General features: G+C 39.2%; 2 protein-coding genes across 6 annotated transcripts in view; one reads left to right on the forward strand and one right to left on the reverse strand.

Moving 5' to 3' along the window:
* The window catches only part of LOC119161647 (low choriolytic enzyme), a 1,178,895-nt gene that overhangs the window by 871,938 nt on the left and 288,025 nt on the right, over window positions 1-18,932 (forward strand). The gene's annotated exons all lie outside the window — the stretch shown is intronic.
* The window catches only part of LOC142776727 (uncharacterized), a 239,037-nt gene that overhangs the window by 138,127 nt on the left and 81,978 nt on the right, over window positions 1-18,932 (reverse strand). Inside the window, exon 3 of the mRNA XM_075880931.1 lies at window positions 2,672-2,751. Within this exon, the coding sequence (XP_075737046.1) occupies window positions 2,704-2,751 (48 nt within the window). The 3' untranslated portion in view covers window positions 2,672-2,703. The remainder of the gene's footprint in view (window positions 1-2,671; window positions 2,752-18,932) is intronic.

An 18,932-nucleotide genomic window follows, 5' to 3' on the forward strand; every position in this document is an offset into this window, starting at 1 on the left:
ATTTTTTATAGTGATATGTCTTGGCAACATCACATGGCATTTATTTGTTCCCAACTGAGAAGTGTGGCATGTTTTCTTTCAAATATAAAATGCTTCGTGCCTCTAGCAGTAAAAAAAATTATAGTTCATTCGCTAGTATATAGTGTGGAGATACGGGATTACAGTTTTCGCATTTTGCTCAGAACGCTGGAAAACACGCATTGATAGTTTACTTCGAAATATCTTAAAAAGTGTAGCTTACGGTCGTAAGGTAGATGCCAGTACTACTTTTCGGGATTTGGGATTTTGTGTATTCCACGAATTGTTCATTAAAACAGTTGTGCTGAGATACAATTGGTGTGATGACATTAAAGTGCCATGTGTAACGCGTCGACCCCTGACAGTAAAAAAAAAGCGCTTTATGGTACCCCGGTTTTTTAACAGAAATGGAGAAGCATGTAGAAGTGTATATATTCCAAAAATTTTCAACGCACTACCTAAAGGATTGTTTTCAGCTAGTTTAAAAAAGCAGTTAAAGAAATTACTCGCTGAGTCGTAAACTCACATTGTCTACATGTATGTCACGTGTGCTCTGGGTGCCTCCTTTGTTCTTTTTCATTTACTGCCTGTAAAAAAGCAATGGTGTCAGTCATTGGTCTGTTCGTTGGCAAAGGAGCAACAATAGTTTTTGTTTTCCCTTCTTCCATGAAATTACCTCCCACTACCGACACAACAGAAGCCGATACCCTTTACCCCATTCAAAACTAGAACGCGCGCAAGAAGTAGCCTTTAGAATGTTACAAACGAGATCGTACCCATCACGGGGCCGACTCAGCCATTATAACTCAGACATAAATTCACAGTGCCCAGATTGCACAGAAGTGTACTGTTCACTCGCGCACATGCTCTGGCAATGTCCCGCGTTACCTCAGGGACCTCTCACCAGTGAGTCCGACTGGGAGGAGGCACTCAGGAGCCCCAATCTCCGAAACCAACTTAAGGCAGTCCAGAGGGCCCAAGAACTGGCGGAACGCCACCACGTTCCCGCCCCGACTCGGGCGTCGCCTACGGTAGCGGCTGCTAGGATGTCCCACGTGGGCACCCTGGTGGCTTAAACTCCTCAGGACCATATATTAAAGTTCTTGACTGACTGACTGACCTTGTATCCACCATGGGACTTAGACAGGCCCGTTTCCTTGTATTTCTTATAAATATGTACAGCAAATTATTATTATTATTATTATTATTATTATTATTATTATTATTATTATTATTATTATTATTATTATTATTATTATTATTATTATTATTATTATTATTATTATTATTATTATTATTTACAGTTGTCGTCCTAGTAAGCAACCCGGAATTGATGGGGTAGCTGTGGCTACGCTTCGACAGAACTTTGAAGCATTATCTCGTATACTTCTCTTCATGTTAAATGGATTTCTAGTCAGTGCCTCGATTCCCGAAAAGTTAAAAACGGCAATAGTTAAGCCATTGTTTAAAGCAGGGAAAAAGATGATATAGAAAATTACAGACCGATTTCTATCTTGCCTATGCTCTCCGAGATACTAGAAAAATGTTTACTTTAGTGTATGACGTCCTTCTTACAGAAGTTCTCGCTACTAACACCCCGGCAATTTGGTTTAATTGCTGATTGCAGTACTATAACATAATTAGAAGAGTATAGTATTGAAATATATTCGGCTTTAGACAAGAACCTGTTCTGTTGTGTTCTAGTTTTAGACTTGGCATAACCGTTTGAAACAGTGAACTATACCATTTTGTTAGAAAAGCTATTTCGTTTTGGCTTTAGGGGGCAATTTTATGATGTGCTCTACAATCACAAGAGATATCACAGGTCATTATGGAATGCAGGGAGGTAATTATCAATAAAAAATATATTACTGCTGGTGTGCCATAAGGATCGGTGTTGTCACCATTGCTAATTACTGCCGTTCAGAGTGAAATTCATAGTTTTATGATATAGTTTGAAGAAAACTCCGTAATTGTAAACATAAAAAAACAAAACTAATCTGTTTTTGAATCCCTCTAAAAATACCAAAAATGACTATACCAATTTTTCTTTACACCGAACATTGCACTCCATGCAAATGTTCTGCAGTGGAAAATGTCGAAACATTCAGATACCTAGGCGTATAGTTTTATAGTGGTATGTGTTGGCAACATCACATGGCATGTGTTTGTTCCAAACTAAGCAGTGTGGCATGTCTTCTTTTCAATATAAAATGCTTGGTGCCTCTAGCAGTAAAAAAATTATAGTTCATTCGCTAGCATATAGTGTGTGGAGATATGGGATTACAGATTTCGCATTTTGCTCTGAACGCTGGAAAACACGCATTGATAGTTTACTTCGAAATATCTTCAAAAGTGTAGCTTACGGTCGTAAGGTAGATGCCAGTAATATTTTGCGGGGATTGGGGCTTTTCTTTATTCCACGATTTGTTTATTAAAACAGTTGTGCTGAGATACAATTGGTGTGATGACTTTAAAGTGCCATGTGTAACGCGTCGACCCTTGAGAGAAAAAAAAAGCGTTTTATGGTACCCCGGTTTTCTAACAGAGATAGAGAAGCATGTAGAAGTGTATATATTCCAAAACTTTTCAACGCACTACCTGAAGGATTGTTTTCAGCGAGTTCAAAAAAGCAAATAAAGCAATTACTCACTGAGTTGTAAAATCACAAGGTCTACTTGTATGTCACGTGTGCTCTGGGTGCCTCCTTTGTTCTTCTTTTTCATTTACTGCCTGTAAAAAGCAATGGTGTCAGTCATTAGTCTGTTTGTTGGCAAAGGAGCAACAATAGTTTTTGTTTTCTTTGTATTCACAACACTGTAACCGGCTCTGCCGGGCCTAGTCACAGAAGTCCTTGGGGCTTAGACAGGCCCGTTTCTTTGTATTTCTTATGGATGTGTACAATAAAGTCTTCTTCTTTTTCTTCTTCTTCTTCTTCTTCTTCTTCTTATTATTATTATTATTATTATTATTAGTAGTAGTAGTAGTAGTAGTAGTAGTAGTAGTAGTAGTAGTAGTAGTAGTAGTATTCAAGATAAAATCCACTGGCTTTCTCCGGAACATGTAAGTGCACTGAAGCAAAAAGACCGCGCGCACAAGAAGATTAAGTGTGTTCCATTCAGTGTGTGGAATGAAGAAGTCCGGTTTTTCTGAGCTTTCTCTAAACGACCTATATAACTGGGACCACAGTTTATATATTGCATTATCCGAAAAAAGACGTTCTGACAGGCCCGCTGAGTTTTGCAAGTATGTATGCAAACGGTCTAGCAAAAGTGCATGTCATCGCTGATTGTTTCGCCACGCATTTTTTATGCGTTTATAGGGCCCTAGACTCTAGGACACAAATAGTACAACATCCCAAGGTAGTTGGCACATCTTGAGGTCTATCGCTGAATGAAAAGCTGGTGTGCTTAAGCATTAGGTGCTTAAAGCCATCCTTATCGCGTGGTCCAAATGGCATCCCTTGCACCATACTAAAGGTAGTATATTTGCATCAGTACTGTTTACAATATTCAAAAGTCCGAATTCTTCCACATTTCTCAGCATGTGGAAAATTGCCCACGTTTTTCAAGTACTTAAGTCGGGCTGCAAACCTCGCGCTTAATTATCGCACAATTTCTCTACTGTGTGCCACATCGAAGATTTAGAGCTGGCTCATCAGAACACAATTTACGTTAGTGTGAATCATTCATTGATTCTTAATCAACATGGGCTTCTGCCTTGCCACTTAACTACTAGAAATATTGGTAGTTTCATGGTGCGAATCTCTTCTCCTATTTCTCCCAAGGGACAGGTCTATGTAGTCTACTGTGACCTGAGCAAGACATTTGACTTAGTCAGCTACTGGCTGTTTTATTGCGATAGAAATTATATAAATACTCTAGAATAGATCTTTTCGCCAGCGTCAGTGTCACCTTCTTGCACCGTATATTTCTATGTATTTGTACAAAACGCCAGAAAGAAAAATAATCCAGGACAAGATTCTGGCCCACGGAACCGAACATGGGACTACAGAAGTATGTGTGCGAGGTGTTAACCACAGAGCCACGAAGGAGCACCTCCTTGAACGTTCAAATGGCAAATTATTTGTATCTATCACTTACCGCTAGTGATGGGCATTTCGGGAAGAACTGTCGTAGTTTCAGCATTACGAGCAAGATGGCGCATTGAGCGCGCTTTGACGCAACACCACGACGTGGTGGCGCGTGCTCTCATGTCCCACGCGTACTTGGCCCCGCGGAAAGGAAAAGTGGACACTCACCCGCGCGCCCTTATCTCGCGGTACGGAGGTGCATACACCTTGGCTGGCCTTCGGCTTTAGGTGGCACAATTCTGTTGTAATTACTGGGGGCGCAGAGGTCCCTGCAATCGTTTCACAGTCCCCGTTTGCGCAAATGGCACGCTTTTCAGAATTAGCGAAATAATAACTGAAACGCCTATTCGCGTTCATCTGTACCTGTTATTACATTCTGCGCGTAATTTATGCGTCAGAAAGGCCGGGCACATTTCAATCTGCTTGCCATTTTGTGCGTGACGTTCCAATTCATTTCTCTCACGTTCATTGCTTCGGTTTTGCGGCAAAGCTGTGACTTTTTTAAATTAAACTTGAAAACATTGATTTTGAGTCATCCATTTGGAATCTCCTGCACAGTCATCTGCTTAATACATCTTGTTATGTTAGCGTGAATGACCAAACGTCTTCCTTGTAAAACGTGACTAGCAGTCTCTCTCAAACATCGGTATTAGGCTCATTTTTATTTTTAATTTACGTGAACGATGTTCCTTTTGCAATTCGCTATTCTTCTTTCTTCCATTATGCTAAGGACGTAAAGATACTTTATTTATTTATTCATTTATTTGCAGTACCCCACAGAGCCCTCGAGGTGCATTGTGTAAAGGGGGCGGTACAGATAATATGTTAAAAAATTATACATACGTAATATCTACACATATATAGGCAAATAATGAATATAATAGAAAATGCTGTTCAACTTATGAACATGTAAGCAAAATACATAATAGAAAAGTGAGTTACAGTATGTGAAGGTGAAATACAAAAAAAAACTATTATGACAGTAACTACAACCTAGCAATAGTGCAAAAACATCCGCAACAGTCCTATAAACACTGATGATTACGAAGATGCAATAGAGCAGTTTTTAGTGCATAAGTATTTTTTAAGAGTATGATAGAACTTTGTGTGGTCTTGTTCTGACGCAAGATCATCTGGCAAATCATTTCACAAACGAATAGCTCGTGGAAGAGCCGACTGGTTAAAAGCGTTAATATTGACATACATGCGTGATAAGCTAAAGGTGTTATGTAGTCTGCTGGAAGTTCGATGTGCTAGATTAAGGTGAACAGATGGCATCATGCTAGTGTGGATGAGTTTGTGAAATAGTGATAAAAGTTAGATGTCTCGGCTAATTTTCAGTGGCTCGAGTGCAAGGCTATGTTTATTCTGTGTTACTCTGGACGGGTAGCTGTGATTACGCGCTATGAATCGACTAGCTCTGTTCTGTATACATTCTAACTTATCTATGAGGTATTGTTGATATGGTGACCAAATGGAGGATGCCAACTCCAGTTCAGGACGGATTAGAGCAAGATAAGCCAGTTTGCGCACATCGGAGGGAGCACTGTATAAATTTCGGCACAGAAAACCTAATGATCTTGATGTGTTGGCACAGATAGAAGTGATATGTGTGGACCACGAAAGTGTAGAAGTTAAGTTTATGCCTAGGTATTTGTAATGATCAGTGCGTTCTACAATGCTATTATCAATTTTGTATTGGCTATCAAATTTATCACGTTTGCGACTAAAGGTGATTAGTTTGCATTTGGAAACATTAAGTGTCATCTGCCAGGTTTTGCACCACTCAATTATATGCTCGAGGTCTTTTTGAAGAGTTAGATGATCGCTACTGTTTCGGATGGGACGATAGATAATGCTGTCGTCGGCAAATATACGCATACATGAGGATAAGTTGTCAGGCAGGTCTTTAATATAGATGAGGAAAAGTAACGGACCAAGAACACTGCCCTGTGGTACACCAGAGGAAACGTAACAGAGTGATGAAGAGTGATTGTTGGCAATAGTGAATTGTTGGCGGTTAGTTAGGAAGTTTCTGAGCCATGTTAGCATGAGGGAATCAAGTTTTAGTGATGACAGTTTTATTATCAAGCGACAATGAGCAACACGATCGAATGCCTTTGCAAAATCAAGAAATAAACAATCTGTCTGTAGATTACTGTTCATGTTAGAATGTAGGTTGGTGGTGAACTCGAAGAGTTGAGTTTCGCAAGAACGACCTTTTCGGAACCCGTGCTGGTTTGAGAAAAAGAAATTGTTAGATTCTAGATGCGCATAAATGTTAGAAGCTATGATATGCTAAAGAATCTTGCAACATATGCACGTCAAGGAAATGGGGCGATAATTTCCAGGTGAACTTTTACTACCACTTTCATAGACTGGCACTACGTTCGCTATCTTCCAGTGAGAAGGCAACATTCCTGTAGTGAGCGACTGCCGAAAAATGTGAAACAAGATATTGTCAGACACATAAACATTCATTCAGTTATCAACTTTCACTTGCTGTAGTCGAATTTGTGTTTTTTTCGAATGATGTGCTAAAAATCTTTGTGTGAATAAATTAAAGACTAAACTGGTGAGTATATCTCAAGTATCTCGCAAAATATTCATAGTTTCATTTCCATACTCTGTGGATACCATGCCTTATGTAAGGTACATGAATGTAGTGATCTTGCTGTCCTTTTTGATAGCATGCTAAGTATTTCTGCTCACACTCAAAATATTGCAATGTGGGGCCTTCATTCTCCCGGCTGCAATTGTAAAATCCATTGAGAATTCAATTCTCCTACAGCATTCGACAAATTGTAAAGCGCCATATGACTTCCTCAACTTGAATAGGCATTTGCGATCTGGAATGGCTTTGATGAATCTGGCAGTGACACCATTGAACGAAACCAGAGAAAATTCATAAGCATTTATAATCACCCTTTCTCTAGAAACCACTCTATATTTCAATCCAACACTTCCAGATTATTATCACTGCCGTCTCTCCACTGCCGACAAAATTGCGCTGACCCATTAAACTAGTTCAATGTATGATATCCTGCCCCTTACATCTCAGTTGTGCGAATTTTTTTCATTTCGCGAAGGTTACCCAGAGAAAGTCGATCATTTAGTGTACCTGCCAACATCTTTCACCGCTCTCCTGTTCATAGTATACAATATCTATATAAGTTTGATTTCATGATCTTTATGTTTTTCACTGTTCAATCTTATTGTTTCTTCTGAGCTCTGCTCCGTCTTAACACAGTTTTTCACAATGTACAGATTCTCCCTTTTCTGTAATTCCAGGACGTCTTTACATAGTTGTATATATTCCACATTATCTTTCACTTCCTTTCTATGATTCTCGTCTTGTCTTTTATTCTTTCCATTTCGCGCTCATTTCTTGTTCCTGTGTATTTTCACTCTTTATTTCATTTTTTGAAGAGTGTCTGTATTGTATAGTTTATTTGTAATGTTTTCTTGTTGTGTGCGCCTGCACTGAGACCTCATAATTGTTCCAGGACACGTTAAATAAATTCTGTTTGTTTGTTTGTTTGTTTGTTTGTTTGTTTGTAGCCTCTAGTCCATGGCTCATACCCACTCTGGGGATTGGCCAAGAGAACATACAGTCTCATATGGACAATAACTGCACTATTGCTTACAATGATAAAAAAAGGGGGGGGGGGAGTTGTATAGTGAAGACAGTACATTTAAAAAAAGAAAGAAATCCAAGATCCACATAGTGAGAAAAAAACATCAACAAGAAAATATACACTTATAGCTATATCTTGATTTTGGGAGCTGACCAGACAGCTGGTTTTGCCAAACCCGATTAATTTGGTATGTCACGGATTTATTCAGATTTGAAAATTACTTTTCGACCCGTTTTTTTTGAGTACCTGTTAACGTGGGCTTTATGTTGAAAAACGTTTAGAGTCTAGAATAAAATTACACACTGCATCGAATGCATCTCTGCTGCAATTTCCCAAAACAGGGGCACCAAAATTTAGAATATTTTCTGTGGTTAAATTTAAACCTAGCTTCGCAAACGGAATATCTATAGGTCGTTTCCTAATTATAGCATAGTTCCGACATGAGCCAGAATAATGTTCAATAGTTTCTGATTCTTCGCAAAACGGACAAAGGGGGGAAAGTGTCAGACCAGCTCTGTGTAAATAAAAGTTTATTGGGGGGACACGCACTGAAATCTGTAGATTAAAAATTCTTCTTGCGGTTCTTCATCTATCTCCTCCTATTCTTTTTATTTTTCTTCTTCTTATTATTATTATTATTACTATTAATAATAATATTATTATTATTAGTTGCTATGAGTGAGGAAGACTTGTGTATTTCATGTCAAAAGACTGTGCCTTGTGATGGTTGATTTATGAAATGTCTCGAATTCAACTATTTCTATCATCTTTGATCTAGCTGCTCAGCCATAGCTCACAATACATTTACTACAATAGGGCAGTCAAAAAAAGACTGTTGGGAGTGCGAAACCTGCAGAGCCAACAAAAATCAATGTGCCTCTGCTATGTCCTCCGATTCACCGCCAACGCCAAGCAGCAGCGATTCTATTTCCGCTTTGGTCGAAGAAATTAGAGATATGAAAAGAAGTTTAGAGGTTCTGCCTGCACTAAGTCAGAAGATTGATTCGCTCTTGTTTCTAAAGACAGAATTTTCGCAGCTGTCAAAGTCAGTCGCTGACCTTGAGGAGTCAGTCTCTTTTCTTTCAAAGCAATATGATACCACTTGTGAACAGCTCAAATCTTCAGAGGGCGCTGCATTAAACAGATACAGAGAAACTAAAAAACTGAACGAAATTGTTGAGGATCAGGCAAAATTTATACATTGTTTACAACAAGAGCAAAACAAATCCGACCAACACAGAAGATTATTTAACTTGGAAATTCATGGCTTACCAGTCACCCAAAATAAAAATTTGAAAGAAATGCTCATAGATCTTGCTGTGAAACTTGAACTGCATAATTTACCTGCTACTAATGTGGCTGCCGTACATCGCCTTCCTGTCAAGCAGGATTCTTTTCTAACAGTTCTGGTGCGCTTTTGCAATGTCGCTATGAGAGAAAAATGGTATAACAGGCGTAGTAAACTACGAGAGTTATGCCTCCCTAAAGTGCTACCGAAACTTTTCTTCAATGACAACTTAACAAAACTCAACAGGCATCTGTTCTGGCTTGCTAGGTCGGCGGGCAAGCAAAACAACTTCAAATTCGTTTGGGTGAGAGCAGGCAAAATATTTGCCAAGAAGGATGAGGACGCTCCACTCATTCGAATAATCAGTGACGGTGATATTGAAAAGATCAACTGAATATGGTGCCGTCTGCTCCACTTGCAGTTTACAACTTTACCTTTAAGAGCAGCTTCCGTCCTAACTTCGATTCAGATCTTACTTTGGTTAACGTAAATATTCGCAGCTTGCGCGAATACTGGGAGGAGCTCAAAAGGTTGGCAGAAGATGCCAACACTTACGTGGATCCTTTTGTACTCACTGAAATTAATGTTCCAGATTCATTCCTGCATTTATTTGTGCTGAAAGGTTTCACCGCTAAATTCCTAACTCGAGGAGTTCGTAGAAGTGGTGGCATTGCTGTTTTTGTGAATGATAAGTATACTGCTTCTGAAGTAAACGTTAGTTTCACCCATGCTGAAGTCTTTATTTTAAAGTAGTGTTCCGTTCATTTAAATCTTACTTTGTTAGCAATCTAACGCCCGCCTAACACTACTGTCAGTCACTTTATTCTAGAACTAGAAGCTGTCTTGAAGCGTTTTAGTTGTGATGAAATATTTTGCATCACGGGTGACCTCAACATTGATATTTTATGTCTAGGTAAAATCCAAGTGTCTGATTATCTTTCATCTCTGTCAGCTTTCGGCCTGGCACACATTGATTGATTGATTTGTGGGGTTTAACGTCTCAAAACCACGATATGATTATGAGAGACGCCGTAGTGGAGGGCTCCGGAAATTTTGACCACCTGGGGTTCTTTAACGTGCACCCAAATCTGAGCACACGGGCCTTCAACATTTCCGCCTCCATCGGAAACGGCCTGGCACACACAATTACAGATTTCACACGAGAAGAAGTCGTAAGTCGTCAATTAAAACGCTCTTGTTTGGATCATATTTATTTATTTATTTTATTTTCAAATACTGCAGCCCCGTTATGGGGCTATCGCAGGAATGGGTACACAGCAAGAAATAATAGAAAGGTACAAAACAAAACAGCTGAATACACAAGTACAATGGCAGATCATAGAAATACCAAAATTTTACAAACAGAATTATACAAACAGTGAAAGGTTTACAGCACACCGTCTTTTAATGCCTTCGAAACTTCATCTTTCTGCAAAGACCGAATGTGACCTGGGATGAGGTTCCACATTTCAATACATCGAGGAAAAAAGGTGTATTTGAAGAAATCAGTACGACGATGAAACACAGGTACATTAGGTGCGTGGCTGTTCCTGATGGATGATGGTTTGGCAGGTGTTATGTAGTTGTTGTGTGGTGAATGTTGCGGTGAATTAAATAAAAAGTGAAAAAAGTTTCAGAGACTTGATGTCTAGTCTTTTAGAAAGTGATGATAGACCAAGCTGCGCTAGATGGCATGATGGTGAAAAATTACAATCATAGCGTCTGTAAATGAATCGAATAGCTTTTTTCTGGATGGATTCAACGCGTTTTATGTCAGTGATTTTATAAGGGTACCATACAGTGGCTCCATACTCAAGGATCGGCTGTACGAGGGTTTTGTATGTAAGCAGTTTTGTTTCCCATGGTGCTAAACGTAGTGAGCGGTTAAGGTATCCAAGTTTCTTCAGAGCCTTGTTGCATGTTGTATCGATGTGACTAGACCAAGATAAGTTCGTAGTGAAAAGAAGACCAAGGTACTTATATTGTGAGACCCGCTGCACTACAAAGTGATTAAAAGAATAATCAAACACAGATGGGGTTTTCTGTCTACTGAAACACATAGCAGCTATCTTTTGAAAGTTAATGCTCATCTGCCAATTTTGGCACCACCTGCAAAAGTTTAAGAACGATGTCTGGAGTGTATAATGATCATCAGGTGAATTTATTACGTGATATAAAACGGAGTCGTCAGTGTAAAGACGAATTTTAGTGAAAACTGCGTCGGGTAGGTCATTTATATATAACAGAAAAAGTAATGGCCCTAGCACGGATCCCTGGGGCACACTGGAAAATGCATGTGCTTTAGATGAATGGAAGGTGTTAAATGATATGTATTGGCTACGACTTGAAAGGAAACTTTTAATCCACTGAACAAGCGATTGGTTTTATAGTAAGAGATTGAGTTTATATAGAAGTTTTGAATGGATGACAGTATCGAAGGCTTTAGAAAAGTCTATGAATAATGTGTCCACCTGAAAACCTAAGTCAAGAGCTATAAATATGTCATGAGTGAATTCTGTCAGCTGAGTTATGGTACTAAATCCACGCCGGAAACCATGTTGTGCATTGGACAGAATATTGTTAGTTTCGAGAAAATTGATGATGTGTTTGAAGACAGTATGTTCCAGTAGTTTGCATGAGTGAGAGGTTAATGATATAGGCCTGTAATTTAATACAGATTGCCTACTACCTGATTTGTGGAGTGGAAGGACTTGTGCAATTTTCCACGATGATGGAACAGTTGATGTTGATAATGATTTGTTGAAAATTACTGACAGGTATTGGCTTGTCCATAGAGAATAGCGTTGAAGAAAAATATTATTAACATTGTCTGGACTAGACGACTTTTTTGAATCAACATTTAAAATCAAATTTAAAACACCTTCTGTAGACACAGAGACATCATCAATAGAAACAAGTGAGGCATGAAGTAGAGTGCAAGAAGAAATTTCGTGATTGTCCTGAGCAAAGACAGACGTAAAGTATTCGTTAAATGCATTGGCAATGACCTGCGGCTGGCTAGTAGGAGTTTCATTAAGGACGAATGTACTAGTAGAGCATTCCTTTGGCGAGATTGAGTTTCAAAATTTTCGGGGATTATTCTTAACCATATTTGGCAAGGTGAACGAGAAAAAGAAGTCTTTAGCAGCATTTATTTTCCTACGAAGATCCTCCTTCACTGTATTGAATTCAGCTCTACGCAGGGCATTGCCATTACGAATTGCATGCCTTAGTCTTGATAGTCGACGCTTTGATTGCAGTATTTCTCTCGTTATCCATGGAAGTTCAGTATTTTTCTTTTTAGTTTTTAGTGGTACATCTGTTTCAATACATTCCATAACAAGGTTTTTCAAATAAGACACCAAACTGTTCACATCACCAGTATAGCTAAGTTCTTTAAAAATGTCAAACTCGCTGCTCAAGGTGTCAATTATAGACACATCGTCAGCCAGGCTATAATCGCGAAAAGGTGTATATTCATAGCGGCGTTTCGGAACTGTGCAATTAAGAGAGATTAGTACACCTTTATGATCAGAAATATCATTATTGACCTGAGCTGTAAACCCTCTTGTATACAGTAAAGCACTGAGAAAAACGCAGTCCAGTATAACATTGTCCCTTGTGGCATCAGTGACAACTTGTTTAAGACCTAAGTTTAGTGAAAAGTTAATCACCTTTCTATAAATTGATGAATTGGTGCCCAAAGTGGAAAGCGATGGCCACGAAATGCCAGGCATATTAAAGTCTCCCATGCAAATTAGGTTACCTGAAGAAAAGCCTTTTTGTTGTAAAAAACTACTTAGTACTGTGAACTGATCTAGTGATGAACCTGGGGGACAATAAAATACACCGACAATTATAGGATAGTTCGCGATATAAACCTTGCACCAGACGGTTTCAAAATCTGCAGGTGACTTTAATACGGAAAAACTTAAATGAGACCTCAAGAAGATGGCAACGTCACCACCTCGGCCATGCAATCGATCAGTACGAACCACATTGAACCCTGGTGGAGTAATTTCAGAATAGTATATGTCACCATGAAGCCAGGTTCCCGTGACGCCAATAATTTGAGGACAATAGGTAGCAAGCAAGTGTACAAAATCAGAAAATTTATTAGTGAGACTTCTGGCATTTATATTGAGAATACACACCTTATCATGATTCGGTCATTTCGTAAGAGTGCGGCGTTTAGAAGACTGTTTGGTAGATTTTACTAATGAGTTGGAAATACAATCCCAGTCATACCGCGCATTATTTATATATACATGATCGTACCTTAATTGCACAGTAAAACCGTCATTCCTAAAGGATGCAGTGGCGTCCCATAGTTTTTGGCGAATAATCCGTATGTGTTCAGAGAAGTCCTCCGTTATACGCATGTTAGAACTCTTCAGCTTAAAGCCATTCTTCAGCACCTTATTCTTTTCGCGGAAGTCAAGAAGTTTAAGAATGACCGGACGAGGTTCACTACCAAAGTATCTACCGATCCTGTGGAATCGTTCGATCTGCGGAAATTAACTTTAGGTATGTCTGAAAAAAACTTCGACAGACTGGCCTTTAAAGAATCGCTATTTTCATCTTCCGATTCCTCCAGACCGTATATGATAATGTTGTTTCTGCGCAAACGATTTTCTAAATCATCACTTCGAGATGAAAGCTTGTTGACTGTAGAAGACAGCTTTTCAATTTGGCAACGCAGTTTGTCGTAGAATGCAGCATTTTGAGAAGGTGGAGTTTTCTCTAGAACAGTTAAGCGCGTTTCGATAACCTCAAACCAGGAGTTGACAGAGTTACGCAATTCCGCGACATCTTGTTCTATTTTCTTCTGGCCAGATAGAATTTAAGAAAACATTTCTGAAACAGACCATTCATTGTCGGCATCAGAACTTTATGGATTATTAGAATCCGTTCGAGTAGGAGAACCTGTGCGCGATGTAAGGCCTGAGTTAGCCAAATTAGCCCGAGTTAGCTTTTGCGGAGGTCCCGGGTTTAACTCCACATCGCCGCTTAGTAAGAGACTACACAGGTCATGTACAATATCAGCATATGATGAAGTAAGCATAAATGAGCAAATGTGCGGGCAAGGTACCAGCAGCAAAAATCGATCGTCAGAACGAAGGCAATAGGCATTGCTTAAGTAACGTACCTGCACAAGGAACAGACAGCGATTAAGCATTGTGCTGGTGCTGCTGTCACCTTCCCCACTGAAGCGATGCAGTTGCGGCGGCGCTTTTATATCCTTGACCACCGACGTCACATCGGTGGGCGTTGTCAGAAGTACGCTGCCATAGATGATGTCATCGAAGAAGGTTGCCGGCATGCTGACGAACGAACCATGGCTTTGCTCCGAGAGAAGGACAGGGCAGTCGGCGCGCACGCAAGCCGAAACTAGCGCGTGTCGATCAGCAACCGGTGAAACATCAAAAACCGTCGAAGATGTGGCTGCCAGGCCAGCGCAAAACAGCACAAGGAACAGACAGCGATTAAGCATTGTGCTGGTGCTGTTGTCACCTTCCCCACTCAAATATAGCAGTACGGGCGCCGAATCACACTTTGAGCTCCTGTGTCATCGCACAACGCCTAGCAAACCATTACTTTACTTCCTGCTGCCTTACTTCGAAAACACTGCCTTCTGCCTCTTGCTGCTTGAAAGCGGACAGCTCGCGTAAAACATTGCGTGTCTCAGTTATTGATCAACGCAAATTGGATTCGGTAATTAAATAGTTCGATTGGTCTTCTTTTATTGTTTCTGGTTCTCCTGGCGAAGTATATGATAGGTTTTGCTCAAAATTGCGTAATCTGCAACATTCTTGTACTCGTATTGCAAGGGCTAAGCAAACAGGTAATCAAAACTGCCTGTCCCCAGATATTTTAAAAGCAATCGCTGACAGAGACATGCTTTGGAAACAATTTAAACGGTCCCCTGGTAATGCAGAGCTTGGTAGCAACTACAGAATCGCAAGGAATAAAGTGGTTGCACGTATCCGATGCGCAAAACGATGATACTTCCATCATAAGTTTTAGTTACCTGCCAGAAACCCGGTGCGGATGTGGTCACTGGTAAACCATCTTCGAGCTAAAGAAAATAGCGATGCTAATCCTACTGATGCGTTTACTGGGGACCCCGCGCATACAGCTGATCTTTTCAATCACCACTTCGCAAATGTGTCTGGTGGACTTCCTTCGGCGGCGAAAGGCCGTGGTGGTTTAAAGTAATCAACAACTGCCTCGGCCTTCGTTCCAACTTTAACAATAGATGGCCTCACTAGAATAGTTTCCGGCTTCAAAAGGCAGAAACCAGCAGGTATTGACGGTATCTCTGTATCTTTGCTGCAGCGTAATCTGAACGCATTATCAGAAATTCTGTTTCTCATGCCTAATGGATTCCTGGAGACGGCTTCTCTCCCATCAAACTTCAAAAACAGCAAGTGTAAAGCCACTATTTAAAGGTGGACCAAAAGATAGCTAGCCTTGACAGTTACCAACCCATTTCAGTTTTACCTATCTTATCTCAAATAATTGAGAAATTCTTATTGCAATGCATGACTTCCTTTCTAGATAAATTTTCGCTCATTTCAAGCCGCCAGCTTGGTTTTGTCGCAGGTCGTGGCACAACTGATCTACTTGAAGAATTTTCCGATGAACTCAATGATGCTTTGGAACAGAAGTAACATGTTTGCCTGTGCTTTATCTCTTGAAATTTTTAAAGCATTTTACACCGTAAACCACTCTATATAGCTTGAAAAAAATTATTTTCTTGGCTTTAGGGGTCCGTTCTACGACTTTCTCAAAAATTATCTTTCTGATCGTTCCCAGGTAGTGCGGTTACACAATAAGTTACCTTTGAGTAATAGGCTTCCCTTGAAAGCTGGTGTACCACAGGGATCCATTTGATCTCCTCTTTTATTTAATATATTCATAAATGATTTTACAGCTGCTGTTCCAAAATGTCTTGTATTTCAGTATGCAGACGACACTGTTCTGTTAACAAAACATATATGTTACAATGAAGCATTGTCACTACTGCAAAACAGTGTTTATGAGGCTGCGTCATTGTTTACAGATAATTTCCTGGTGATTATTCCGACAAAAAACGAAATTAATTTGCTTTAAAAATTCTTTGAAAGCAATGGTTACGAATGCACCCCTACTTTTTCGTGCCCGTGATTGCACCTCCTGTAAGTGTACTCCCATTTATTATGTTAATTCTATAAAATATCTTGGTGTATTCTTCGATAGCAACCTGTCCTGGAATGATCATTTTGCTTACATTTGTGACAGACTACAAAACATCTCGTGGTTACTTTTCAATAATAAAGCAATTGCACCCATCAGTATTAAAGTGACAATCATGCTTGCTCTTGCGTATAGTATCCTACGATATGGCATCACTTTATTTGCTTTTTGTTCTTCGCGATGGCAGCATCGGGTTGGCAATATTTTAAAAAGTATGTTGAAATACATTGTGTATAATCGTTCTTCAACAGACAATGTAAATTTATTTTCTCTACTTCGCTTTCCGTCTTTCAAAGCGTCCTTTAACTGAACTGTTGTATTACGGCATTTCTTGGGCTCTCGGTTCAAAAACGAATGCATCACCCCTCGTATATTTAGAAAAACGGCCGCTTTTCTGTACCATTCGTGAAAACGCGATATGGCAAAGCTACTAGAAAGGTCTATGTCCCTACTGTTTTTAATGACATCCCCAACAGTGTTTTTTCGGCAACGACTAAACGCAATCTACGAAAGAGCCTAAGGTCTCTTTAATGCTGCATCAATTATCGCATTATTAATTTTTTCTAGTTTCTTGCATACTGGGTATAATCTGTATAAACTTTTTCAATGCTTGTCTTCACATTTCTGCTTTTTAGGTAGCATTGCTACCGCTAATTTGATTTTTGATTGTTATTGTGTTTATATGTAGCATAAATGAGTTACATGTATTCTTTCTCTGATTGTTTACATGAAAAGCTTTTAAATATATGTCATCTCTCGTCTGCCGATGTGCCGGGCCAAGTCTTCCAAGCCACTGTCTGACTTTGACAGGCCTGTTATTTGTCTTGTACAACTCAAGATGACAATAAAAATTATTATTATTATTATTATTATTATTATTATTATTATTAATATTATTATTATTATTATTATTATTATTATTATTATTATTATTATTATTATTATTATTATTATTATTATTATTATTATTATTATTATTATTATTATTATTATTATTATTATTATTATTATTATTATTGTAGTGGCGAGATCTTCAGCATACTGCATCTAAATGGAGTAGAAGTTCCAGCTGTTGCCGACTGTTTGGCATGCATTTTTCATCTGTTTATGTATCCAGCCTCTGTAGCTAGTAACGGTCAACAGGCTAAGGCAGTGCACATAGCTTATGCTGTGTCACTAGATGTGTCACTGTGAACTAGATGAATGCATTAAGTGCTTGAAGCCATCCTTTCCAGCTGGCCCAGACGGCATCCCTTCTGCCATACTTAAAGCCTATGGCAGTATACTTGCCCCTGTATTGAATACCATATATAATAAGTGTCTTCATGCTTCAACGTTTGCCATCACGTGAAAACCTGCTCGTGTTTTCCCAGTGTTTAAGTCTGGCTGTCAAAGTGACGTCTCGGACTACCGCCCTATTTTTCTTCTTTGTGCCGCATTAAAAGTCTTTCAGCTTGCTCTTCACAGAATATTGTCTTCTGATGTAAAAGTTTCATTGTTTGCGAATCATCGTGGGGTTTTTTGCTGGCCACTCAGTTCTCACTAATCTTGTCAGTTTCATGATGCAAGTCTCCACGCCTTTTTCGCAGAGAGGACAGGTTGACGCTATTTACTCTGACCTTAGCAAAGCTTTCGATGTTGTCAGCCATTCGCTGCTTGTGGATAAACTTGCACACTTTCATTTTGATTCTTAAATTGTAAATCTCCTCCATTGTTATTTTTTTGATAGATCATGTTATGTTGCCGTTATAGGTCAAACATCTTTTTTTTTTGCACAAAGTAACTAGTGAGGTTCCTCAAGGGTCGGTACCGGGCCCACTTCTACTTTTAATTTATGTTAATGACGTTTCATCTGTCATTCGGAAATTTTCTTTCGTTTTGTTTGCCGATGACAAATATATATCAGGAAATTCATTCAGTTATCGATTGTCGCTTGTTACAATCTGAATTGTGTTTTCTTTTCTGAGTGGTGCTGAATCGATAACATCTAACTAAATATCTCAAAAACCAAAACGTAATGAGTTTCACTCTGAAAAAATCTGGTGTGCCATTTTTATACTCTGTCAGCTCTGTGTCGAACACCTGGATCAATGATCCGGATGTTCTTTTTTGTAGCACCTTACACTTTTCTGCTGACTCTAAGCATGTTTCTTTTCGGTGTTTTCGCGCCCTAGGCTGTGTTTGCACAATTTCTAGAGAATTCTGTTCTCCTGTGCACTTTCGAAAAATTTACACCGCGCTACGCCTTCTTACAGTTGAGTATGCATCAGCGATTTGAAATGGCCTTTCTAATTCCAGCAGAAACGCCATTGAGCGACTACAGAAAACATTCCTAAGCATTTACAACCATTGTTCTGCTAAAAATGACTCTGCATCTTGTTCTAACCCTTCTGAAATATTATCATTGGCAACACTTTGTTACCCATGAAATTTCAATGATCTCTTATTATTTCACAAGCTTGTGCATATCTTATCCTGCCCTGCACTGCTCAACTGTGTCGATTTCTAAATTTCACGTAAGCTCACCACAAAGAAAAGACCTTTTCATGTAATTGCCTGCCTCTGTGAACATTATATCATTGGCAGAATACAACGACTACGATGCTTACTTTTTTGGAGCTGAATGTACAGCTCCCAGTCGTTGTTCTGTACTTAC

The sequence above is a fragment of the Rhipicephalus microplus genome, chromosome X (assembly GCF_043290135.1).
Source record: "Rhipicephalus microplus isolate Deutch F79 chromosome X, USDA_Rmic, whole genome shotgun sequence".
Classification (NCBI taxonomy): domain Eukaryota; kingdom Metazoa; phylum Arthropoda; class Arachnida; order Ixodida; family Ixodidae; genus Rhipicephalus; species Rhipicephalus microplus.